This window comes from Rhinatrema bivittatum, chromosome 5, assembly GCF_901001135.1.
Source record: "Rhinatrema bivittatum chromosome 5, aRhiBiv1.1, whole genome shotgun sequence".
Classification (NCBI taxonomy): domain Eukaryota; kingdom Metazoa; phylum Chordata; class Amphibia; order Gymnophiona; family Rhinatrematidae; genus Rhinatrema; species Rhinatrema bivittatum.
This window is the reverse complement of record NC_042619.1, coordinates 346,455,169-346,482,876: the sequence shown is the minus strand read 5'-3', so window position 1 is coordinate 346,482,876 and position 27,708 is coordinate 346,455,169. Positions and strand designations below refer to the sequence as shown.

Sequence of the window (27,708 nt, the reverse complement as noted above, 5' to 3'; positions counted from 1 at the left end):
GATAAAACTTGATATGGATAATCGTACTGCTTCTATTGGGGCATCCATATTCCTTAGCCCTGACACTTGTTAAACTCCTGGTGTTAGTTTAGATGTTTCTGCAGCTTGTGGGGAGATTCAGTCTCAGACCCAGGTGGTCTTGTACTTTTCTCTCCTGGGTGCTGCAGAATTAGACAATGTGATTGTCTCAATAAATCAAGGGGAAGCTGCTGCTTCAGTGTTGCTTCTAACTGTTCCAGATTTGGGAAACTAGCTATGATAATACTAGAGATCTTGTGGACAGCAATTAATAGTTTAGAATTTTCTCTGTCTACTAAAGTTGATAATGTTCTATCAATTGATGTGTTGTGCAAAAACAGTTTCCAACCCATGAACACTTAATTAAAAGCAATGCTGATAGAATTATTGAGTTAGAAGAGCAATGAAATACCCTGCAATAGTGTGATGTTGCAATGCACACTATAGATTAGAAATGGTTGAAAAGTATACTAGAAGGACTAACCTTGAATTTTCCAAAGTATTCATTATTATCTCCTTTGGAGATGTTAAAAACAATTATGTTGATATTTTGAAAGTTTCAATGAAATAATTTCCTCCTTTTTCTAAAGTTCTTTATTTGTTGACTGGTGTTAGGATTTGTAAGTATGTGGACCCTCTGGCCGAGGCGAGAGGTGGGACCGCCCAGGGGATGGAGCCCTACTGAGCCTCACCGTTGGTAGGCGGAGTCTCGGCTGTGGGATGGGATACAGCAGCAGGTAGTATGAGAGAGAGAGAGTGACCCCTGGAGGCGGGCCATGGAACGGCAGAGTAGCTGCTGACATCAGACTCAGCTCTGGAACTGGAGTAGGTAATAGTAATGGTACTATCTAAGGAACGGGGGTGCCAGTAGAAGTACAGTCACTAGAATACACTGTGTCCATAGAGATGGTAAAAGAAAGGGTCCCTCGGTGGAAGGTCACGGTGGTCCGCAGAGTGGGGTACACCGGCGAGGGTTCCTCTTCGGGTGTCATGGCAATGGTCCGCAGAGCAGGGTACACGTAGAGGGATCCCATGTAGAGAAAACACAGAAATCATAGTGTAGTACTCACAGTGACTGAAGACAAAAGCAGGTCCGGAGAGACCTTGGGACAGAGGCAGGAATCCATGTGAAGGCCCTCCGAGCAGATAGCCAAGAGATGCGATAGGGCCATCGAGGAGCGGGTACCCGGTAGTCTCCAACACGGAAGCAGGAACCGGAACAGCGCTGCAAGGAGAGTAGAAGTTGTAGCAAATGAACTCGTTGCCAAGTCGCTGTCTGTCTGGGCTGGTGAGCTTAAGTATCCAGGTTGAGTGACGTCATCTGGTAGGGACGCCCCCAAGGTTCCTGCCATGACATGGTTAAAGCAGGTTGGAGAGCACGCACCGTACTACACTACGGTGGGTAAGATGGCGATCAGCGGCATCCATGGCGCTCGAGGAAGCCCGAGAACGGATGATGGAAGGCTGGTGGTAGCTGGCCAAGGCCACGTGTTCTCCCAACGGGGCTAATGCAGCAAACAAAGAGGTGAGCAACAGCGGCCGCAGCCGCCTGCAGCCGCGGAGCATTACAACTGGGAGGAAAGAGGAACCATTAAATAGCATCTCTGCTCTGTCAAATTTGTCCACTTTATTTCAGGATCCACAAATTGATGTGCAAGGTGGGGCTACATCACTTGTTGATTTTTTTTTCTTGAACCAGATAAAGCTTGAACAATAAAATTGTTCTTCCGTATATAAGATAAATCCTTTTTTGGCCATCAGTTGACTTTATTTTCAGATGTTGCTAGGGCAACCCAATTGAGGCGGAAGGCTTTTTTTTTTACTGAAACAGCAGAGAGTAACAGCTCTTGGATATTTGTTTTTGCTCCAATTTCCTTGTAAATATTTGGTCACATTAGATAATAATAATTGATTCTGATCCTGATCAATTAGAAGGATTTCTTCAAAATAGGGCTAACTCCTAGAAACAGCAAAAAATACATATTTAGTCATCATTATGAGGGGAAGATAACACAGGGGAAAAAATTCAGTGGAGAGATGGAAGATTGCTTCTGAATTATAAAATTAGACAATTGTGGGGGGGGTCATAAAAATATATTTGAATCCTTCCAACTTGATCACACATTTACAAGAGAAATTTAACCAAAATAGTGCTCCAAATTATAACATCCCAGAATACAACATAAGCAAGGGCGGATTGCAGGAAAATATCAGCCCGGGGGATTTTTCAAAACCGGCCCATGGGGTATCTGACTCCCCTGTGCAAATTCTCTGCAGCACATGCATCAACATACCAAGTTGACTCTGAAAGCTGGCAGAATTAAGCCCAAATATCTGCAAAATAAATTTCACATTTTTCCTAAATAACTAAGAAATAGAGCATGCTCTAGACCAGCAGTGAGTAAATAAAGCCGTAGACCCCAATTCCATCCATGCAAATAATTTGGAGCCACCCCTCAAGTCTGCTTAGCAGAATACCTCACCTTAGTCATACATGAAGAACACAGACAGACCCTCACCAAATACAAAATGAAGAGATCATAAAGTATCAATAAAAACATGCAGACAAAAGTAAACTTGAAACCACAAGCTAGACTGTATGGAATAGAAAATCAAATATCATTCCTCACTAAAAAATCAAACATTAACATCAAGAAATATAAAGCATCAATAATAACAGTAAAACCAAACTCATAAAAAGAATAAATATTTCAAAACAACTGATGAAAAGAACATCCAATGATTACAAACATTTGTTCTCTCATATTCATGTTCACACACATGTTCACTGACTCATTCTTGCACGTACACATGTTCACTGGCTCATTTGCTCTCATATTCATGCTCACACACATGTTCACTGACTCATTCTTGCATGTACACATGTTCACTGACTCATTCTTGCACGTACACATGCTCACAGGCTCATTTGCTCTCATATACATGCTCACACACATGTTCACTGACTCATTCTTGCACGAACACATGCTCACTGGCTCATTTGCTCTCTCTCATATACATGCTCACACACATGTTCACTGACTCATTCTTGCACGAACACATGCTCACTGGCTCATTCACTCTATTTTATACTCACACACTGGCTTAAATAGTCCTCTTGCTCAATCATATGCTCATTGGCTCACTCGTTCTCTTTCACTCACAAACATGCTCTGGTAACCACAACAAGCTCAACTGTATTATGCAGTACAACAATGGAAAAACAAACATAATCACTCCTCACAAAACATCAAGCAATAAAATCAAAAGATATAAGGTATCATTCATAATGCTAAAACCATGAAAAGAATGAATATATAAAAATAGCCGACAAACATAGGGGGCTCGTTATTCAACGCACATTCAGTGCTACTTAATTGGATAAGTAGGACATGTGGATAAGTAGTGGCCGTTTAATATGCGCTTACATTTAGTGGCTGCTACTTAGCGACATAGGTCCCTTATATGGCTAAAAAGTTGGCTGCATAAATTGTGGGCAGGCAGTGGGTGGAGCGTCTTAGCCGCATAACTTACACAACTAAGTAGCAATACTCTGTCTTAGCCACATAAGTTTACCAGCTACATTAGATGCCTATAAGTGATATGGATAAGTACAAATATATATGCATATATTCACCGACCTAGCCATGCAGCTGAATATACTTTGTAATTTAGCTGGATAAGTTATATCCAGTCATCTTTCAATATTGGGCCCCTAATGATTTAAAGTTTGTTCTAATATTTCCCAAACACCAATTAAATATTTCAAAATAGCAGACACATGAAATAACACCCCAAAATGTAAAATAATAATTTAAAAATCTCCAACTCTCTATACCATTAAATAAATAAATAAATACCTGGCATCTTTTGATTTCCCAGAGATTGTTGCGGATTTAGCTGAAGAAGGCCACAAAACATTTATCCTCTCTCCTTCACACATGTAGTCACTCTCTCTCATACACATGCAGCCTCTTAAACACACATGTAGACTCTGTTTTATACACACATGCAGGCTCTCTGCTCTCTCATGGACACATGTAGGCTCTCTCATGCACACATGCAGGTACTTTCATACAGACATGTAGGTACACTCTCTCATACACATACAGGTGCTCACACATAAGCAAGTGCTCTCTCTTAAGCACATATTCTCTCTCTCTTTCATACACACATACAGGCTCACTCTTATGCACGTATTCAGGCTCTTTCTCTTTCATATATACATGCAGGCTCTCTCTCTCTTTTGTACATACATGCAGGCTCACTCTCATGCACATATTCAGGCTCTCTCTCTCTTTCATACACACATGCAGGCTCACTCTCATGCACGTATTCAGGCTCTTTCTCTTTCATATATACATGCAGGCTCTCTCTCTCTTTCATACACATATGCAGGCTCACTCTCATGCCCAAACTCAGGCTCTCTCTTTTTCATACACACATGCTGGCACTTTCTCTCATACATACACTCACACATGCACACACAAAGTAAAGACGAAAATGGATTTAACAAAAAGAAAATCTTTAAAAATCCACCAGTCTCAACAGAAGAGAACTCTAGGAAGGGCAATCTTAAAACCACTCCCCCTGCCCAAAATCTTATATAAAACTAGCTATATCAGAACATCCCAAACCTGTTCTTGTGACCCCCTACAGCCCGCCGGGTTTCAGAATATCGATATGCCTGAGATAAATTTAGATCCATTGGAGTCCCAGCACGCACAACTGTATCTTAGGCATTTTTATGAAAATTAGACTGGCTAGTGATCACCAGGACAGATTTTGGAATCCCTGTTCTAAATGGTAATGGTTTGCACCATAATATCAAGAAATTGGAAGCAGGGGGGGGGGGGAGGGGAGAGGTGTGTTTAATAAAAATGCAGTGAATGAACAATGAAAGGTTGACAGCACATCTAAGGATAGTGCACAATAACAGTTTTGCATTAGCTTGATGCCTGTATGGACAGACTTTAACGCTGCTTACTAAATCTCATTTGGTAAAATAAATTTCTTTCTGTCTCTATTATGAAACACGAGTCATATTAACTACAATGGCATGGAGAGATTATCTACAGAAGTGGTTCCCAAAACCAATCCACGAGAACCCTCACGTCTAGTACGTTCGGAACATAATTTTCTGTTTTTCTGGGAATCCATATAGCTTCATGTGAAAACAATGTCTAACAACAAAGACTTACAATGTAGAATCACTGTGTTTTTCAGTGCAGAGATCTTTTTCAAGATGTACAGCAGCTTGTACAATTATATAAGTAGTCTAACAAGAATGTTAGCTCTATAATTACACCTACTCTTGTACTTTGTCAGAATTGTGGTGAGTTTCATGATTTAATCCTTAATTGGACTTGTCTTTGTTGCCTTAAGTTTGTGAGTTTCAAAAGGCATATCTTATTTGTCAGTGTTTTCTGCAATTGCTCTTTCAAGAGCAAATAGGGAGGGGAATACTTTTGAGAATTGCATGCAGATTTTCACATTTGTTTTTGGTTTCTGTTATGAAATTTTTATTTAGAGAAGCAATAGTGAACAATACATTATTATTACATTAGATATTACTTAGATTTGTTATGCAACACTAATAAATCATTATGGATTCAACAGTGCCTTAAAACCTTATGTCAAATTAGTTTCATCTCATAATTTTTAAAAAAAACATTGCACATAAAAGAAAGCTTGGTAGAAGAGTGGTAGACATCTCTGGAAGGCTTTCCTTGAAGTGGGTCCTGCTATCATCTCGTGCAAGTCCTGGTCTCTGGAGCCATTTACATATGTGGAGTTCAGCTACCTCCACGGCTTGAGCAAAAGACAGGTGCACGATATCCAGGTGATACGGAGACATCTTTTATCAGTCTGGGATAGCAGAAGCCTCACAAAGCATTGGCAGAGAGCTCCTGAAAGGCCTCAGCCAGCTCCTTAGGAGCTGCCAATCGCTTGAAAGAGGCAGGAACCACAGAAGGGGTGCTGGTGTCAAATACAGGAACTTGGGCAAGCAGGCACAAATACATTGCCAGGGAAGTGGCAAGGAAGCTTCGTCCCTTTCTTGCTCCTTTCTTAAGACCCCACCTGTTTAATCAACCAATCCCAAAACCAACTAGATTAAATGCATGGCTACTACAATCTTCCTACAAAAGTACTGCCCATTCCACCCTAGCACTATTCACTATTTCTCCATTCTCTATAATGTTAATAATTTCTATCAACTTCTCTCACACCTCTGTCTATACACTGCAATATAAAAAAGTGAAGATTGTTTATATCAAATTCTTTTTCAGGTCATAGATGTGTCACTGGCACCTCTAATCGTAAACTACAAATAGTTTTCCAGTGTTTTATAATTCAAGTTTTAATCTTACTCACATAGATCTGGCATGGGAATTGAATTACATATACAACCACCTGATCTAATTCACACATAATAACTGATTTCTAAAAGTAGCACATCTCCGCAGATAGATGAGCAAAATAATCTAAGCTTAAAGATTATTGACAAACACTACAATGACCAAAACAACAATGACCCCCTCCCACTAGAACCAGGTTCATTAATTTGTAATGGCAGTTATGAGGAAAATAAATAATCACACAAATTTGGTGAGTATTTAAATGCAAAACTCAAAAGTCTATCAAAACACATGATATGGTAACAAAGGCCAATGAGCTCTGATAATATTAGTCACCATTCTAGTCTGCTGCGAATAAAGGTGGACACGTACCAATTAACCCTGTGCCACTGTGAATTTTGTTCTCCAAATAAGATCCTATTTAATATTTAAAGCTTTTTTTATAAGCATGTCAACTACTGACCTAAAATAGCTCCTTTGAAGGAAGTAATCTGTCATAATTACGGTATCTTAAATTCCATCAGTGAAGAACAAATTCTATGCAAAAGAGAAGGTCTGGCTAGCAAGTACGTTTTCCTTCATGTCCTTAGGATGACAACTATCAAACCACAGAAGATTCTTGCTGTCAGCAAGCTTCCTAAAAATCAAAGATTTGAAACGATCCCCTTGAATACTAATGCACATATCAAGAAAAGACAAGTGCTTCGTCTATCCCATATGTGGATCATAGATCAGAGTCACATTTATTTGCAAAACTAAAAAAAAATCAAAAAATGTATCCCTCGATCTTTGCCAAATCTATGTGTCTTAGCCATAAGAAAATCTGTGGTCAGTACACAGAAGTGTCTATAGACATCTGTTTAAAAGAAGTGACATATAGTCAGACAGTATCATGGGCCATAATGGCCTTTATCTGTTTAAAAAAAACAAACCCTCATCACCAAAAGCAAAATGCTTCTTGGTTTGGCATTGGTTGATATTCAGGGAAAGTCAAATCATCCTTATAAAATAAACTAATGTAATTTATGTAAAATCTTTGCTCTCAAATTTTAAGGGATTAATTTAATGTCTACTCTCAAAAAACCGTGGCTGTTGCAAGTTTCAGTATTACTGAGTGTTATTGTTGTTGCTATTGGTGTTGATCCAGCAATTGAGGAGAAGGCAGCCCAATCACATTCTGCTATCAAATAGTTTATTAAATAGTATGGAAAAATCCCATCCTATTTCCCTCCTACAGAAAGTCATACAAAACAGGAAGCAACATAAGCAATGGCAAGTTAGTGCAAAATGTTAATAAGGAAGGCAAAGACAGAATTTGAAAAGAAGTTTGCTGTGGAAGATAACTTTTTCAGTACTTTTGAAGCAAAAAGCCTGCGAGGGGATCAGTTGGACCATTAGAAGATCAAGGGGTACATACTGGGTCAGACCAATAGCCCTTCAAGGCCACTATCCTGTTTCCAACAGTGGCCTATCCAGGTCACAATTACCTAGCAAGATCTCAAAGAGTAAATAGATCAATGCTGCTATTGCACAGTGGTAAGTAGTGGCTATTCCTTCAGTCTACTTGGTTGACTTCTTCTCCAGGATCTTGTCCAAACCTTTTCTAAACCCAGCAATGCTAACTGCCTTAACCACATCCTCTGGCAATAAATTTCAGAGTTTAAATGTGCATTGAATGACAAAGAATTTTCTCTGATTTGTTTTGAATGTGCTACTTACTAACTTAATGGAGTGTCCCTTAGTCTTTGTATTTTTTAAAAGAGTAAATACGATTTACATTTACTTGTTCTATTCTACTTGTGATTTTATACTCTATCATATACTCCCTCATCCATCTATTCTCCAAGTTGAAAAAGTTCCTCATGAGAGGCTTCTAGGAAAAGTAAAAAGTCATGAGATAGGTGGCGATGTCCTTTCAAGGATTACAAATTGGCTAAAAGACAGGAAACAGAGAGTAGGTTTAAATGGACAATTTTCTCAGTGGAAGGGAGTGGGCAGTGGAGTGCCTCAGGGATCTGTATTGGGACCTGTACTTTTCAATATATTTATAAATGATCTGGAAAGGAATACAACGAGTGAGATAATCAAATTTGCAGATGTACAAAATTATTCAGAGTAGTTAAATCACAAGCAGATTGTGATAAATTGAAGGAAGATCTTGTGAGTCTGGAAAACTGGGCATCTAAATGGCACGTACCCCCCTACCTTTGTTTGAAAAGATACGCCTGCCCCGCAATTCCCCGGCCTGGGAGCAGATTCGGAGGCCTCGGCCACGCCCCTGAAACGCTCTGGGCAGGAATCCCGCCCGCGGCCCCGCCCCCAGATGGTGTGCCGCCATGACACGCCCCCCGACACCCCCCCAACACGCCCCCTCAGGAAAGCCCTAGGGCTTACGCACGTCCCGGGGCATACGCGCGCAGGGGGAAATTGGGGCAGGTTTTCGGGGGGTACGTGCGTATCTTACGACATTCCCCCTTTGAAAATCTGCCCCTAAGTTTATTCGCTTGTGGAATTGTCCGGCGTTTAAGAGCGATATTTAAGGGAAATCTCGCAGGATTTAGAAAAAGACCCACCAAAATCGAAACTGGTTGGTGCCAGTAGCTAAAATACAGTGTGGGAACCGCATATAACTTAAGATTACAAAATCTTAGTAAAATGGTAAAAAATACTAAAAACTAGTGAAATGGCCTTTAGAAAGGATAAGATTATTAAAAATAGATGTAAGAGCTAAAAATGGTAAAAATGTCCATACAAAAAATCAGGAGATAAAAAATAAGAAATAAAAAATGAAAAATACCGGAGTTCCAAAATGAGAAGGCTACAATAGTAAAAGTACATTCTTGAGTGGATACTAACCAAGCTTACTTCTCAGAGGAAATATCCAAAAAACCTCTCTGTGCAGATCTTAGATTATGAATGGGTCGATGTACTCTTTGCTTCAGTCTTTACTGAAGAAGACATAAAACAGATACCCATGTCGTAAGTAACAACATAAGAACATAAGAAATTGCCATACTGAGTCAGACCATGGGTCCACTGTTTCCAACAGTGGCCAAACCAGGCTACAAGTACCTGGCAAGTATCCAAACATTAAGAAGATCCCATGCTACTGATGCCAGTAATAGCAGAGGCCATTCCCTAAGTCAACTTGATTAATAACAGTTAATGGACTTCTCCTCCAAGAACTTATCCAAACCTTTTTTAAACCCAGCTACACTAACTGCACTAACCACATCCTCTGGCAACAAATTCCAGAGTTTAATTGTGCGTTGAGTGAAAAAGAACTTTCTCCGATTAGTTTTAAATGTGCCACATGCTAACTTCATTGAGTTGCCCCCCTAGTCTTTCTATCATCCAAAAGAGTAAATAACCGATTCACATCTACCCGTTCTCAACCTCTCATGATTTTAAACACCTCTATCATATCTCCCCTCAGCCATCTCTTCTCCAAGCTGAATCATGTTGCCGGCCGTACGGCAACACGATTCGACTGCAGGAGGTCGTTCCGGACCCCTGCTGGACTTTTGGCAAGTCTTGTGGGGGTCAGGAGGCCCCCCAAGCTGGCCAAAAGTCCCTGAGGGTCCAGCGGGGGTCCGGAACGACCTCCTGCAGTCGGCCATACGGTGTATGGCCGGCGCCATTTTCCGTACGGAAAAACGATTCGCGGTAGGAGATCGTTCCGGACCCCCGCTGGACTTTTGGCAAGTCTTGTGGGGTCAGGAGGCCCCCCAAGCTGGCCAAAACTCCCTGGGGGTCCAGCGGAGGTCCGGGAGCGATCTCCTACGCTCCTGACGTCGGGGGACAAAAAAACAAAATGGCGCCGGCGCTACCTTTGACCTGTCATATGACAGGTCAAAGGTAGCGCTGGCGCCATTTCTACAACGCACAGAGATCCGAGAGTGAAAGATCACACCGGGACCCTTCCTCTGGACCCCAGGTAATTTAAGGCATTTTGGGGGGGTTCGGGAGGGTGGGGGATTTATTTTAAAGGTTCAGGTGGGTTTTAGGGTTGTTTTAGTGTGCCGGTTTTCCCGCCCTCCCCCCCCCCCCACTGGACCCCAGGTAATTTAAGGCATTTTGGGGGGGTTCGGGAGGGTGGGGGATTTATTTTAAAGGGTCGGGGTGGGTTTTAGGGATGTTTTAGTGTGCCGGTTTTCGATTTACACGATATTTTAAAAACCCAAACTGCGACGATCCGATTCCCTCCCCCTCCCAGCCGAAATCAATCGTTAAGACGATCGATCACACGATTCACATCTCTAGTATCCGGTTAAGTAGTATAGCCATATAGTCAGTGGCAGCTGATAAATTCGATATATCCATCTAAGTAGCATTTGAATATCTACCCCAGTAGGACTAAATGGTCAGTTTTCTCAATAAAGAAAGGTGAATAGAAGAGTACCCCAGGGATCTGTAGTTGGACAACTGATTTTTAACATATTTATAAATGTTCTACAGATGGGAACAATCAATGAGGTGATCAAGTTTGTTGATGAAACAAAATTATTCAAAGTTGTTAAATCACATGAGGATTGTGTGAAATTGCAAGAGGATCTTGCAAGACTAGGAGACTGGGCATCCAAATGGTAGATGATATTTAATGCAGGCAAGTGCAAAGTGATGCACGTGGGGAAGAGCAACCCAAATTATAGCTACACATTGCAAGGTTCCACATTGGGAGTCTCCATCCAGGAAAGGGATCTAAACATCATCATGGATAATGCGTTGGAATCCTCTGCTCAGTGTGGGGTGGCAGCCAAAAAAGCAAACAGAATGCTAGGAATTATTAGGAAAGGAATGGAGAATAAAACAGAGAATATCATAATATCTCTGTATCACTCTACGATGCAACCACACATTGGGGCAGATTTTTAAAAAGTACTCCGGATTTAGCCACACGTATCTTTTAAAATCTGGGGTCAGTGCGCGCAAGGCTGCGCAAAATCGGCAGCCTGCACGCGCCGAGCCGCGCAGCCTGCCTCCGTTCCCTCCGAGGCCGCTCCAAAATCGGAGCGGCCTCGGAGGGAACTTTATTTTTGTCCCCCCCACCTTTCCCTCCCTTCCCCTATCTAACCCACCCCCCAGCCCTAACTAAATCCCCCTCCCCTACCTTATTTCGTTGAGATAAGCCTGCCTCTGGACCGCTGACACGCCCCCCAAGCAAAGTCCCGGGCCTTTGCGCATGCCGGCGGCCTATGCAAAATAGGTGCGCCGGCGCGCAGGGCTTTTAAAATCTACCCCATTGTGTGCAATTCTGGTCAATGCATCTCAAGAAAGGTATAACAGAATTAGAAAAGGTACAGAGAAGGATAACCAATAATAAAGGCATTGGAGAAGAAACAGGTAAGGGGGGAGATATGATAGAGGTCTATAAAATAATGAATGGACCTGAACAGGCAATTGCAATTCGGTTGTTTCTTTTTTCAAAAAGTACAAAGTCTATGGGGAATGCAATGAAGTTATTAATATATTTAATACAGTAGGAGAAAATATTTTTTTACTCAGTGCATAATTAAACCCTGGAAGCCATTGGCAGATGATGTGATAAAAGCTGTTACTATTGAGTTTTCAAAAAGGTTTGGACAAGTTCCTGTAAGAAAAACCTATATACCATTATCAAGTTAGATTTGGAAAAATCCATTGCTTATCCCTGAGATAAGCAGTGTGGAATTTAGCAACCTTTTGGGATCTGGCAAGGTGCCTGTAACCTGGATTTGCAACCACTGGAAACTGGGCTTGATGCAGCCAATTTTATGACTGATTAGAATGAGTGGTATGGTAGGCGCACCTTATGGTTCACCACACTATTCACAGCAAAGCAAGAAAAAAATTATAGAACTTCCAGCATCTCAGCCTTTGTCTGACAAGAATGCTTCCTGCCCATCCCTCTTTCTCCTGGCTATTGAGGCTTTTGTATCTGCAAATTGTCTAATCATCAGAAAAAAGAGCTCATGAATCCTCAGAAATACTGGGAAAAATGGCAGTTCCGCAATATGTCTAAGCTCCTTTGTGAAGGAGGACTTATGTGATCAGTGTGTGTCCCTAATACAATTTTTGTGTGGTTTCCAATCCATACCAAATTTTCAGACATCTCGAGGGAGGGGGGGAACCGGAGGACTCTGATGGGAATTTTTTTTTTCCCAGATGCATGCACGTGTGAGGAGTATAAATGAGCACGCATGCACGTGTGAGGAGTATGAGTGAGCACTCATGCATGTGCATCCCAGAAAGTAGGGTCCTTTCTTTCTGGGAGGAACTTCTTGTTACTGAATAAAAAAAATGATTAGCTTAAATTCTAAGTAAAATTTAGTTCAGATTTAATATATGCAATAGCAATTGTTTTTACTGTGAATAATTTGTTCTTGAAAAAATTGTTTCAGATTTGTGTTATATGCACTCTAGTATGGACTAATCCTCTGACGTTCGGTGTCTGGTACACTATGTACAGTGTGATCACTCAATTACGTGCACTGAGGAAAATGTAAAAATAAAATTAAATAAATACCTGGTGCTAGATTCTGCTAAGCTACTAAGTGCCATAATAGTTAAAAAGAGCTAATAATCCCCAGAACAAAGGGCATGGATTGCCTACTGTGCCACTCAAACAGAACTACATAATTTCACTAACATCCCTGTTATTAATTTTTTGTTCCTAATACATGGTTATTTTAGTTTTTTTCAGTGTTAGTTCGTATTTCTTTCATATTGGGAATTAAAGAAATTGCACTGAGAAGTACAAGCAGAAGTAATTATTGGGTACTTAGTTGAAGGTTTTCTTGCTCTCCATGGTTAAAAGTAGAAACTAGTTTCGAGTACTCTGCTAAAACAAACTAAGGGTATGGACCCAATTTTACATCAGCAAGCTTAGAGCTGAAGTCCACGTGTTTTCACCAGATTATGTAGCATACAGCAGTCTAGAAAGATCTCACATATTTTAGGTGGGTTGTAGAGAAAGCATCCCCCAGATGTGTTCAGATAGCAGAAATGTGTTTTGAATAGGCTAGAGGTTCTCTCAATGATAGCCCTGGCCTTCCGGTGTGCCCTGTTGTAGCGAGCCTTAACTGCGGTCTGTGGGATAGCTAGCAGGATCTTAAGTCAGGTTTTGAGTGGATAGCCTTCATCTCCTGTAGGGGAGAAGGCAGAGAAAAGCAGGATAAGATAGATATATCTTAGGGTTTGGGAGTGGGACAGTTCACAGGACAGAATCTGAGCACTCCCCCTGGTACAATGCTATCAGTTAACCTAAATATGAGGAGACACTAGGAAGAGGTTAGCTGGTATGTGATGGTAGGTGACTTCCTACCTAGTAGCCAACTCCCACTTCCTGGAAGTGGCCATGCATTTCTGATTGTGAGAAGATGTAGGCATTGTGAGTGAAACCTGGAAATCTGGACACGATTTTCAGGATGTTGACTTTGTCATCACAACCCAGCTGCATATTGAGGGAGTGGAAGCCCTTGTGATTGCAGTAGGTGGCCTCATCTCCTCCTGGTGCCCTTATGGGGAAGTAAGTGCAATCGATAGTTCCCAAGAAATATGGGAAATCAGTCATTATTTGATGTAGTTGTTGTCTTCTCTAATGGAAAGATATATAGGGCCCGATTTTAAAAGCCCAGCGTGCACAAATCCTGGGAGATATAACTTTAAATTGTCTGGATCCATACTGAGGCCTTGGTGGGAGATGATGTATCCCAAAAAGGGAAGTTCTTCTTGTTCAAAAGCATGCTTCTCTTTCTGTAGAGGGGGTGTTCATAGAGTTTTTGCAGGACCTGCTCTATGTGATCCCGATGTTTCACCAGTAACTTGGAGAAGACTAGAATGTCATTCAGGTAAACTACCACATGGTAGTAGAGAAGGTCCCTGAAGATCTCATTGATCATGAATTGAAATAGTGCGTGGGCATTACCCAACCCGAAGGGCATCTCTAAATATTCGTAGTGTCTGTCAAGGGTGTTAAAGTTGGTTTTCCATTATTCTCCTTCATGAATTCTAATTAGATTGTTTGCTCCCTGGAGAACCAACTTAGTAAACTCTTTTGTACCCCATAGGCAATCTAAAAGCTCAGATATCAAAAGGGGCAGATAGTAATTCTTCTTAGTTATGGAGTTAAGGCCTAGGTAATCTACACAGGGACTCAGGGATCCATCCTTCTTCCCAACAAAAAAGAACCCAGCCCCCAGTAGGTGATGATGAAGGGCAGATGAAGCCTCTACCCAGATTCTCCTTAATATACTTAATCATTTGCTTCTGTTTTAGTAGCATAGAGAGGGTAGACTATGCCTCTGGGCAGAAGCTTGCCTGAGAGCAAGTCTATGGAGCAGTCATAGACTCGATGAACTGGTAAGGTCTCTGCCTACTGCAAACGAATACGTCTGAATAGGCCGAGTATTGGGAAAGCAGGCTAGGCATTTTAATGGCAGTTACTTGGCCCGGTCTAAGCTGCTCTGCTGCTTCCCAGCTGCTGCTGGAAGCTCTCTCTGCCCTTCGGATTATTTCTTCACTAACCTGGGTACCCGCTCCTCGGGGGCCCTTCTTCTCTCTTTCGGATACCTATCTGGGAAACTGGGTACTTGCTCCTCGAGGGCCTGCATTCCCAACGCTGGTGCCATCATCCATTCTACTTCTGCCTGCCAGGATCTTCATCAATACAGTCAACTGCTCAGTGAGTACCAACTCTCAGTCTGTCTCACCTTCAGATTCAGCGCTTGGAGTCTACATCCAGGTCCTGCCTCTGCCACCCTGCGCTGCCCTTCATCATGGTTAGTGCAGATAGTATAGCGGTGTTTAAAAAAGGATTGGATAAGTTCTTGGAGGAGAAGTCCATTAACTGCTATTAAGTTCACTTAGAGAATAGCCACTGCCATTAGCAACGGTAACATGGAATAGACTTAGTTTTTGGGTACTTGCCAGGTTCTTATGGCCTGGATTGGCCACTGTTGGAAACAGGATGCTGGGCTTGATGGACCCTTGGTCTGACTAAGTATGGCATTTTCTTATGTTCTTATGTTCTTAACCCAAGTGTGGGACTGGTCTCCTCTGCCGAGGACTCCTGGACTGCTTCTACTGAGTTACCTTCACTGCTGCCGCTCCCTGGGCAGTACCAGCAAGCTGTATAATAAATACAAATTCTCTGTGTCTGCGTGTAAAGAGTCTAGCCTAGTACCGCGGTTCCTCATGTGGCTCCTCCCCTTGGGAGTGGCCAACACCACGGTACCCAAGAATCCACTTCAACACCTCAAAACGACAACACATGGCCTAAAGCCATCAATTATTTTCTCTTTTGAATATTAAGCGAAATAAGTTGCATTGTGTTTCCTCAAAACAATCTCAATATTAACAGCATTGCTGTTGCATGTCATTTATATTTCAGATTTTCTTCCTTATAAGAGATATCACGCCAACAGGTTATCTTAATTGTACGGTTTCACCTCAGAATTCTCAGCTTAAGCTGTTTCTCTATAATAGTCCACCCAGATATTTGTTTTTCTGAGGTAGTGACTGAGTAAAATGTGTAAAAATTTACTGACAGATGTATAGTACTTCACAGATATCAAGACAGTCTTGTACCGACTTTCTCAGAACTGATAATTTGTCAACCTCTGCGTAGATAATGGTTTCTTTATTTTCCATGTGTTGGCAGTCGGCTATTTTGAGGACAAGAAATAGACACAAGCTAGTGAAAAAAAAAATTAGCATGGAGAGGAAAAAAAAGTCTCAGAAACAGTAAGTGATTTGCAGTAATGAATCATTAAGAGATGTTGAAATAGGGAAGAAAAACTGAACATCATCAGAATACAATTTGTAACTCTCACGCCTAAGCTAAACAAAATTCTACAGAGTGGCCAGAATTAGATGTTAAACAGCATTGCTGAAAGAGCTGACCCCCGAGGGACATCCTTAAGCAGGGCTACAGTCAGACAGAAAAGACATAAACAGATTAATTTTCAATACTCACACGATAAAGATCGTTTGCGCGTGTATTCCGGCAGAGCAAGTGCAATATGAATTTTTAAAAGTTGGCATATAGGCGTGTCTATAGCCATAAACAGGTGCTTTTAAGCGCGGGAAAAAATGGGCGGGTCGGAGTATGGTAAATGGTATGTGCATAGTGACATTTTTAAAGCACCGAACACGCATACGTATGCACATTTATGCATGTATGTTTACTTCAGCTCATCTACATGTACACTTGCAAACTTTTCCTTTCTGTTCCCTTTTGTCATTCGGTGGCTTGGCTCCTCCATTTGAGTGGACGCTGATGCAGTGTGAGGGAGTGTGTCAGGGCCAGACAGGGACCTACTGATAGACATTGGGAAAGTGTGGGTCATTCAGGGAGGGGGGCATCAAGGATAGACTGTGTGTGTGTGGGATGGGGTTCACAAGGTGTTCCTTGAATAGATAGGAACTTACTGGTTGCTACCTGGGTCATACAGGTATATACTGGGAGTTTGAGGAATAGATTGGGGGGAATACAGGCACATCAAGGCTGTTCCCATAACATTCAGGGGTTAGCTATAGCTAGTCTGCTTTGGAGACTCCATTTTCAAGATGACTCTACTGACCCTATGGGTATGGAGATCTATGCAGCTAAGAAGGGAAAGCGAGCAGAGGAGGAGGAGAGATACCTATTACATAGGGTATATAGGATAAATTTTATGGATCTCTCAGAGGAGCAAATAATGCGCAGGTTCAGGTTCAACAAGGAAATCATCCACTACCTATGCCAGCAGTTAGAGGGTGATCTGGACCCAGGGAAGTGTCTTCATGTAGTATGTATGAACAATGGTTTTTTGAAGCTGAAGGCAGACATGGTTTGGCAGAGCAGTAGGCCAGCAGCATCACCAGAGATGGAAAGAGGACTTATACAGACCTTATGAACATGACCTTGATGGCCAGATAAAAATCTTACATCTAGCCCCATCCCTCCATGCTTGCAGCCAGTCCAACAGCCTCCTCTAGCAGAGGCACAGCTACTGGGCCGCCTTCTTCAATCTACAGGAAGAAATTGGATGAGAACATTAAGTATGCTCAGTAGCTGTTAATGTGACCTCCATACTGTTATGTGACAGTATATGCTACTACTATGTGAATTGAGTTGCTGCTCTTAGCAATCAATGAATGCACACAGAAGTGGTGTAATAGCACCTGCACCTAAAGTATACCTGAACAGGTAGCCTCCATGAAACGGGAAGAAGATACCTCAGGTCACTAGTCAAGTTACAGTGCAGTGCAACTAATGGCAAAATCTTTGTGGCGTACCAAGGACCATGCAACTGGCCCTAATCTATGCTTTCTAAATGGAAGCTATAGAATTGCAATCCTATAAGTCAGTGCTTTTCAAGCCACTCATTGGGGAACATCAAGGCAGTCGGGTTTTCAGAATATCCACAATGAACATAAACAATAGAGATTTGCACACTACCTCAACACCTTTCCAAAGTGAGTAACTGAACTGAACTTTTCAACCTTTTTACTTAGGTATACACTGCTCCTAGTTTATTTCTAGCTTCTGGTTACTTTTTTTTTTTTTTTTTAATGCAAACACTCAGTTCTGCTTACTAGTTGCCTTACAGACTTTTAAAAATAAACACACTAACTACTGCTTACTAGCTGCCTTACTGACTGACCATTTAAAAATACAGTCTAACTTGTTTATTCGCTGACTTACTGACTATTAAAAGCACAAACACACAAACACACTAAATAATATTCCCAATTAGTTAACTTTACCCCAATACTTTTGAAAAAGACAATGTCCCAAGCAAAAACTTACTGATTCCTTTCAGCCACCAGCAAGTTGATCCTCTCCTCTCAGTGCCCCCAGATATCAATCTGGTCACATATAATAATCAGACTGCAGTCAAATTATAGTCCAATTTATTTAAATTTTATGTTATGCAAATAAAAGCAATCATTTTCCTCATAACTGGGTGTTTGAATTTCTCCAACTTCAAGGAAAAACCTAATGCAACAAAGCTTTGAAGTATGCGATAGTTTACAACACGATATGCTAAATGTTGGACATCACTGCATTTTTTAACCCCTGATGCAGAGCCTGTCTAGTCTCGAAACATAACATTATGTCAGATTGGGTTTTCAGCACCTGCTTGCTGTGCTTTATATTGCATAGGCCCCCAAGAATCTTAATTATATAATATGCTTCCTCGAGTATAAAATGTTCCCTTTTTCTCAGTCAGAGATGTGAAAAGGGGATGCATATAGGACCCTAAGCTAATGTACAATAGCATTTATGTATAATTTCTTTTCATTGGTACAATAAGTCATCTCACCTTTTAAGTTATTTAAAATTAATTAAAAAGTTAAATTCCTCTTTTGAGCTATTTAAACAATATATTGTGCAAATTCTGAAAATTCCTCTGCAAGCGATGCCAGCGATTACCAAGGTCTATTATCTTCAACAGGCAGAATGGGTGGAAGGAGAGATGAATAGATGGACGTCAACGTTGGATATTTCTCAGATTTTGCAAAAAATGGAAATAAGTCACAGAAGAACACTTCTGATATCATTTGCATTTTTGTCCAACCATAATAACGTATTGAAATTTTTCTTTAGAAATCACCAAATTTCTTTTTATGGCTGGCAAATTTGGATGTATCTAGACGTGACTAAAATAACACAAATGCGTAGAAAACGTTTTCTTGCTATGCGTGCTGAGACACTCCAATTAGGAGCTAGATTTATTATTAGATATCCATGTAAGTGTTGCATAGGATATTTAAATACTAACTATATATTCTTCGAACCCAAACAGCTCAAAGCCTTCCTCACTGCACACACCCGTACAGATTCCACCGAGGTATTGGCTTAAATATACGTTTGGCACTACTCGGCATAATTATGTGATTTCTAATGAACACGCTTCTATTTACCGCCTCTTCTACATTTATTATAATTTTGGTGCAATATGTATCATTTTTGAGATGCACAACTTTTCCAATGTAAGTGTATTCGTGCAAAAATATAAAAAAATTTTGAAAAAAAAAAAGAATTTGAGTACCTGATTCAATGGGGTTGAATTTAACTTGGCTGTGCCCTCTTATCTGAGCTGGTATTGGTACGCAATTTTATTAGCTGGACGGAGCTGGGAATTTTCTGGGGAGGAACAGCTTTTTCAGGTCTTCATGGAGTTTATATCACATTGGCACTAGGGCCAGTTGTCCCTCAGTTGGGAGGGGGGGTTCTATGCTAGTTTTCTGTTTCATGTGTTATTTTCTTCTTTTGTATGTTTGCTGTGCTCTTTATTCAGCAGCTCCAGAGGCTTTTGGTTCTTCTGTGTTCTTCATTCATCTTGGCTGCAGCGGTGTTTGCTTGTGCAGTGTTTTTAGGTCCAGAGCTATGTGGGAGACTTGGCAAGCAGTAAGGATAATATATATATACAAAGAGAGATAGAGAATGATTTTTGGCATTGTTTTCTGACTGTTCTTATGGGTCTCTTCTGTGTGGAGTAACTGTTTTTGGTGGGTGGCCAAAGTGACTTGCTGCTAGTTATGTTTGTGTGTTGAAGTATGGGGTGGGGGGCATTTAATGTTGGTTTGCAAACATTGGGGTAGATTTTCAAAGCATCAGGCGCGTAACGTACGTGCATAACCCCGAAAACCTGTCCCTGCGCGCGCTGAGCCTATTTTCCATAGGCTTGGTGGCACACGCAAATCCCACGATGTGCGTATGTCCTGGGGCTTTGAAAAAGGGGTGGGAAGGGGGCGGGGCCGTGGGTGTGGTGCTGATCTGGGGGCGGTTTGGGGGCAGGACAGAGGGCCTCCGGCACAGCTGCTGTGCTGGGAGATGGCGCGCCAGCAGCTGGCCGGTGCGCGCAAGATACGCCTGACAGAGGCAGGCGTAAAAAATAAAGGTGGGGGGATTTAGGTAGGGCTGGGAGGTGGGTTAGATAGGGGAAGTTGGGGGGGAGCGGAAGAAAAGTTCCCTCCAAGGCCGCTCCGATTTCGGAGCGGCCTTAGAGGGAACGGGGAAAGCCATTGGGGCTCCCCTAGGGCTCGGTGCGTGCAAGGTGCACGTGTGCACCCCCTTGCACGCACCGTTCCTGGATTTTATAACATGTGCGCTGCAGCGTGTGCATGTTATAAATCGGGGGTACATTTGTGTGCGCTGGGTAGCGCGCACAAATGTACCTGCGTGCGCTAGTTTAAAAATCTGCCCCATTATTATTATAAAGCGGAAAGTTTGGGGTGTTTTGAGGTTTAGATGGATTTAATTTTTCATAAATTTTGAAAGAGGTATTATTTTAATTATTTCAAACGCTTTGGTTTGGGATTTTTTGGTAATGTTATTATTTTGATTCTTTTGAATCTTGTTAATTTTTGAGTTGTCTTTGCTATTTTGTCAGGAACATGGCTCCTGAAAAAGGCTCTCAGTCAACTGCTCAAAGGAAATCTTACAGGGTTTGCGAGCAATGGTGTTGGGAAAAGAGCTGACTTTCTTGACACTCACAGCACAGCAGTCTGTGTTGTGACCAGAATGAGTCTGATACAGTTTCTTCTTCTCGTGGAGTTTGGGTTAAGACATTTGGTACTTCCAAAGAATGGATCAGGGATTCAACTTCTGTCAGAGATCATTCAAATAAAAAACAAGCTTCTGCTTCTACTTCCTCATTGTAATTCTTGGTTTTGGTTCCATAAGATGACATGATGTCCTTAGTGTTGCTGAACAGGTGGGCCTTGTTGAAGTTCAAGTTTATCAAGACGTTTCTAATATAAGATATTCTGAAGAGGATTCTGACAAAGGAATTTAGATAATGACATGGTACAACAGGGGCCTTCTGTTAAGATAGGTTCAAGGAAGAGCAAGGGAAAAGGTTTCTCTAAGGCTTTAAAAAATAGACACATTTTAAGGAACATGTCATATATTGTTAAAAGGAAAAAGCAGAAGCATAGAGGGATTTATAATGAGCCAGCTGAACTTTAGGGTTCCTTTGATTTGAAGGTCTTGTCTGACTCTTCTGGGTCAACTTTGGATTCTGAGTCAGAAAAATCAGTTCATCCTTGCCATTTCTACCAAAATTGAGTCATTGTACTAACTGACTTGGTGGTTCTGAGGGTAGAGTATCTACTCAAGAGCATACTTATAGTATTTAGATATTTATGTTCCTTTAAAATTAAGATCAAGATTATTCAGGGCAAGTAGATTGATATATTTTCTTTATTAGCTAGGGAGCAGGATTCTTCTGGTAAGAAAAAAGGAGATGATACTAAGGATGATAGTAAAAAGTGACAGCATACGGTTACAAAATCCATTCATACAGGATTTTAGCTTTTCATATTTTGGCAGGAATGTTTGGAAAAGCCAAACCTGAATTTTACCCTAGCTTTCATTATTTTTATTTAGTTTTGCTCAGAGAACATATGGGAGTGAGCTTGGATAAATTATGATCAATTTTGGAAGAGGTTAGCAAAAGATAAGTCCAATGCCTGGGGTTTTAAGGTTGTGGATAGTTGGTTGACTGAGATGTCACCAATAAGGCCTACTCCTTTCGTCCTGGATTTCACGGTGGTTCATTTCCAAATGTGTCATAATTTGGCTCCTTATTTGGGGAGGTGGGAGGAGTTCCAAGATCATATCATCAGAGGTGTTAAATCCAATATGCGCTACCACTTTAATGCTTGTCAATGTGTGGAATCAGCTTATCAGTTTTGATGCAAATGTTCCAGCTGTGGAGATGAGCTATCCTACTTTCCAATGTGTGTGTAGATCAACCAGTTATGGGAGAGGTCATGGCATTCGCTCAGTACCCCTTCTCGCCCCCATAGACCATTCCTCAAGGCTCCTTCTACAACTAAGCTTTGGATCATTGGTCAGCTTAGTACCCCAATACCAGTGATGCTACTTTACTCTGGAATGGTTTTATGACAGTTTTAAAATTTATTTCATGGGTCCTAGACTTATTTATAGAACCAGTAATGCTAAGTCTGTGGTTCTGAGACTCAATATTGTTTAAGAAAAGATGGATAAGAAATTGGTTTTGGGGAGAATAGTTGGCCCTTTTCGTGTACCTCCTAATGAAAATTTAGTGATTTCTCCTTTGGGTATTGTTCATGAAAAGGAGGTGGGAAAATGTCATCTAATTCACAATTTATCTTATCCAGTGATAGGTTTTTTTTAAAGTCAGCTTAGAGCTCTGAACAATTTGGTATGGGTTCTCTAATGGCTAAATCAGATTTAGAAACAGCCTTTCACTTTTTATTGATTCATCCAGATTCTTTTCATCTTTGGGGGTTTAATTCACAATACTTTTTTCATAAATGTATGCCTATGGGCTTCTCAGTAACTTGTGCCTATTTTGAAGCGTTTTCTTCATTTTGTTTTCATTGGGTGGTGGATATGTAAGACCAGCCGGTGCAGCTGAATGCAACAATCTATTTAGATGATTTCCTTTTGGAAGGTCATGCTGGTTCAGATGTTTGTCGCCATTTGAAAGGCTTGCGAAAGAATTGGGAATCCCTTTAGCTTTGGAGAAATCAGTTGACCTTTCTACTGTGCTCACCTTTTTAGGAATTGAGCTGGATTCTGAACATATGCTGTCATGTTTGCCTTTGGATAAGGATTAGATCAAGCTATAGGTTTAGCTTGGTCTGCCCATAAATTAACTGCATCAAATTCAGTCGTCAATTGGTCACTTTGAGGTCAATATTCAAAAGCCATTTAGACGGAAAACTTTTGATTTAGATAACCAAATTATAGCCGGATAAGTAGCTATATGACAATAATTTACCAGATAAAAAGGGACATTTTGGGAGCATTTCAGGGAGGAGCTGAGATATCTGGTTAACCTAGATGAATATTTGGCTAGGTCAGCCAGAAAACTTTAGACTTGCTTCTAAGTAGGTCTAAAGTTATCTGGCCTTGTGTGGCTGGATAATGTACTACTGCATAAGAGATTTTTAAAAGTAGCATATCTCATAGCAATTTTCAAAAGTCCATTTATGCATACAAATCTTTTGAAAAGTCTGATTCATTATCTCAATTTCACAGGACCCTTTTTTTTGGTTATTTGCTCTGGGAGCAGGCATTTCCCTGATGGACATGATGAATGGTGGGATGGCATTTGCCTTTAATTTGGGAACTTCTTCAGCATCCCTTTTCATCAAATACCTGGAAATCTTATGACAAGGGATGGGAATTGTGTATGTCCTTTTATTCTTTGTATTTTTCAAGCACTTTAGAGTCTATTGTGGATGTTGATATTTTTTATATAATTTTATGTGCTAAAGAGGTCGATTTATCTTGTCATACTTTGTTGCATTAGCTGGTGTGGCATTTTACTCTCAAGTTGTACAGTTTTTCTGATCCAACTGTAATGCCTCCCCCACCCCTGACTGTCTACATAAAATGATGGAATGGGACTTCCATGCTGTGCAGTGGTTTTCCCCTCCAAATTAATTTTGTGGGTTCTTCAGAATGGTCATGCAGATGGTGGACCATGGTGACAGCATGATTTAACACAACTCTATTTTACTTATGCTGGTTGTTTGTTTGTTTTTTCGGGGGGGGGGGGGGTTGCACATTTGTTATTTTAAGACAGATCAGTTGGGAAAGGTTGTGTGAATTAATTTGTATCTTGCTTTGCATTTGGATTATTGCCCTGTGATATGTGGTAGGACTTTTTTGGCCTGCAGTCCCTTTACTGTTCTGATTTGGTTAGGTCATCAAAATGCTTCTCCTTTAAGTTTCAGTTTGTAACACTCTGCTAAAAAAAAACTGTTTGGCTGTATTTGCTTTTAATCCATCTTTATTTGGGTTGCATTCCCTTAGGACTGGTGCAGCCTCTCTTGCTGCTTCAGAGCCTAACACTGAATTCTACTATTATGCATTCAGGGTGTGGGCATTCTAAAAGATGTATAGGTTACATACGTTAATTTATTTATGTTTGTTATTTTTCATCTCTTTTCTTTTTTAGTTCCTTCTCTCTTTCAACAAGAGGCCACTGTTTGAACTTGTGGTCATTCCTAAGATTTTTTGATCAGAGAGCTTCTGAACCTCGCTTTGGAATTCATCTCGGTTTATTGTCTTTAGGGGTTAGAATCAGTTGGTTGGATACAAGAGGCTTGTTTTGAGACCGACTTCTACCTATTCTTTTGAGTGTTCTAGTTTAATTTTGATATTAAATTTGGGATGTGATGATTTGTGTTCTTTTAATTTTATTCTCAGGATTAAGAAGGATTTTTATTTATTCATAACGAATTTTCTTTTGCAAAGTCATTTTGCTAACATTCCTAGGAGGATATGGTAAGATGCCTGTAGCATGTTGATATAATATTTGGGAAATTTGAAAAAATGTTGTTTTATTATGGGGTTTAGTTTTATCTCACTAGTTTATTGCAGTTGATTGCCAAGATTTGTATAGACCTGATGGAGTCTATCTTTTTTTTTTTTACCAAATTAGACAACTTTCTAAGTTCACCACAGCATGCTGTTGAATTGAGTTTTAAGAATTCTGGGATTGTAACATTTGGGCCTTGTACAAGGGCAAATGAGTGGCCATCATCACTGTTGCTGGGTTTTAAATATCATTACCCCAGATGGCAATTAAGAGGGGGTTCATTATACTGTGAGCTGGTTCCATAGGTACTCTATATATTCTATGAGTGGTGCCATTATGTGGGGTACCAACAATGACTCAAATGTACCCCTCAGCCTGGTGATACCACAGGTTACAGTACTGATCTAAGTGCAGCTGCTAGGTACGGTTCTGGCTAAAGTGTCCTCAGTTAGTCAGGTGTCCAGGTGTAGCAGTGGAATTTGGATGGGCTGGTAGCCCTAGATACAATATATATTGGCTAGTAACCATATGGTCATCCATTTAATATCTGAAACATCTTGCTGCCCTGGGATGTTGTTGAAGAAAGTTTGTCATTGTTGCTTATGCAACTGATTTTACTAACCTTCCAAACTGGATATAATATTTGTAATAAAGATGTATATTTATTGTTCCATTATTTCATGTGATTATCATTTTTTCTTGATTTCTGTGTCAGGTGAAGGTGTAAATGCCCAAGTTATGATGATTTTTTTTTACTGTTATATGATTTCAAAGTATTAAAAGATTTAACATATCTAAGCAACTATCTTAAAAATACATATTTTAAAAAATATCATTCATTTATTTTGTAGATTTTACTAAGTCTCTTTGTGGCGGTTATTTTGGACAATTTGGAACTTGATGAAGATTTAAAGAAACTCAAACAGGTACGAATATTTTTCTGTCCATTAGAAAAAGCTCAGACTAAACCTGCATAACATGTATTTATACTGATTATCAGACTGAAAAAGTCCTAACTTTGTCCATTATCTTCAGTCATTATGTTCAGACAATGACAGCGATATTGTCTAATTCATCATGGTTCGGTAGCGCCGATATACGAAATGATTTTTGCCTAAATTTTGTCAAAATTCGTATTTCGTGTTAGTGCGCACTGCATATCCCTTAGTGCGCAGTAATACCAATTACTGCACTCTTTTTCTAGCTAACGAATTCCTCTGAATTGATACTTTTACATTTTTAAGTAGCATTTTTTAGTGCACACTAACATTAGTTACAGCGCACGACTACATACTTAGGTGGTCATTTTGTAAAGCTTATTGTGTGCAATAGCGCCACCTTTCATGGTAGCGCTATTGGGTGCAAAAGCTGGCAGCAATTACACCGCGGTGGAGCGATGGCTGCCGGGTTTTGCAGGCCCACCCCCCCTTCGCCCCTGCCCCCCCATTTTTGCTGGATTCACCATTCGGACCAGGCCTTAGGGGGGTAATTTTCCAAAGCAATCGCACGCGAAAAGGGACTTTTTGCGTGCGATCCCTAAATGGGGGCGGAGTCGAGGCGGCATCAAGACCGAAACAGGAGGAGTCGGGGCGGCATAGACCATGGCCCCTGCTTTGGGTTTCAGGCTATTCCCTAGGGGAGGCCCCCACTTTAGGCCTAGGCTAGACCTGATGGGTGCCTTTTATTTTTCTCCCCAATTTTCAAAATGGAATGAAATTCCGTAAAATTTCTTCAGAATTTAAATCATTCCATTTTGAAAACAACCCAAAACTAGATAGGAAATTTCGTCTCAATTTCTATTTCGTTTCTCCAGAATGCACATCCCTAGGTAAAGCCATCTTCCCCAGGACATTTGCCTGAAAAGAGAGATTTAATGGCCTTCTTTATCTCCATTTTTATAATTTGACTTTCAAGTGCCTCCACTTCCTCTTCTATCAGAGTGTAAATGTTTAAATTCTCAAGAAACTTTGCTATATCTTCTTTGTTTTAATCAAATTCTGACATATAACAAACTTCAAAGATGTTCCTAATTTCTATGGGGGTCACACACTATTTTTCCATCCATAGTAGATAATTTTTCTACCAATCTGCTTGCCCATAATGATTTTAACCTGTGTACTAAAATCTTTCTAGCTTTGCTACTCTGCTCATAATGTTTGTGTTTTGTTTTCTTAAGGATCTCTCCACTTTCTGGTTAATTAAAGCATTTATTAACTTCCTCTTATGCACTATTTTCCTATTTGTACTTGAAGATTGTTACAAAACATTTTTCCTGTCAAGAGTTTTAATTTCTGTATGGCATTATACAAGGATGTAGACATTAGAGGCCTCTCAAAAGATGTGGTGGAAGGAGGATAATCATGGGACACTGTGATACCAGAGTATAAATTCTATTGACATGTCATCAAGGCATTTTCATCCTTAGCCATCTTCTCGTTTTCTTGGACTATAAGGCAATAATGTATATAGGAATATTAATACAAATAAAAAAAAAACTTCAAAATGTCTGTATGTGAAGGTCAGAAGTCTGAATAGTAAGACTGGAGAGTTAGAATTTATGCCATTATACAAGAATATAAAAATTGGGCCGGATTTTCAAAGGGTTACGTGCACTGGGCCTATTTTAAAAAGGCCCGGTGACGCATGTAAGCCCTGGGGCTTTACTAAAGGAATGGGGGCTGGGGAGTGGGGCAGGGCGGACTATCGGCTGCCAGTAATCAAAATGGCGCCAATAGCCTTTGCCCATACTATGTCACAGGGGCTACCGATGCCATCGGTCAGCCCCTGTCACATGGTAGGAGCACAAGATGGCGCCGATGGCCATGTGACAGGGACTGACCAATGGCACTGGTAGCCCCTGTGACATAGTAGGTCAAAGGCTATCGGCGCCATTTTGAAACCAGCAAAGAGGGTGTGAGTGCAGGGGGTGGCTCCCGGACCCCCCGCTGGACCACCAAGGAGTTTTGGTAAGTCTTGGGGGGGTCAGGAGGGTAGGGGGTTTGTTTAAATTAATTTCTAGGCAGCTGAATAATTCAGCA

General features: G+C 40.8%; 1 protein-coding gene across 1 annotated transcript in view; it reads left to right on the top strand.

Moving 5' to 3' along the window:
• Positions 1-27,708, top strand: part of NALCN (sodium leak channel, non-selective) — a 549,662-nt gene that overhangs the window by 283,720 nt on the left and 238,234 nt on the right. The window contains exon 15 of the mRNA XM_029603307.1: positions 25,522-25,596. Coding sequence (XP_029459167.1) covers positions 25,522-25,596 — 75 coding nt within the window. The remainder of the gene's footprint in view (positions 1-25,521; positions 25,597-27,708) is intronic.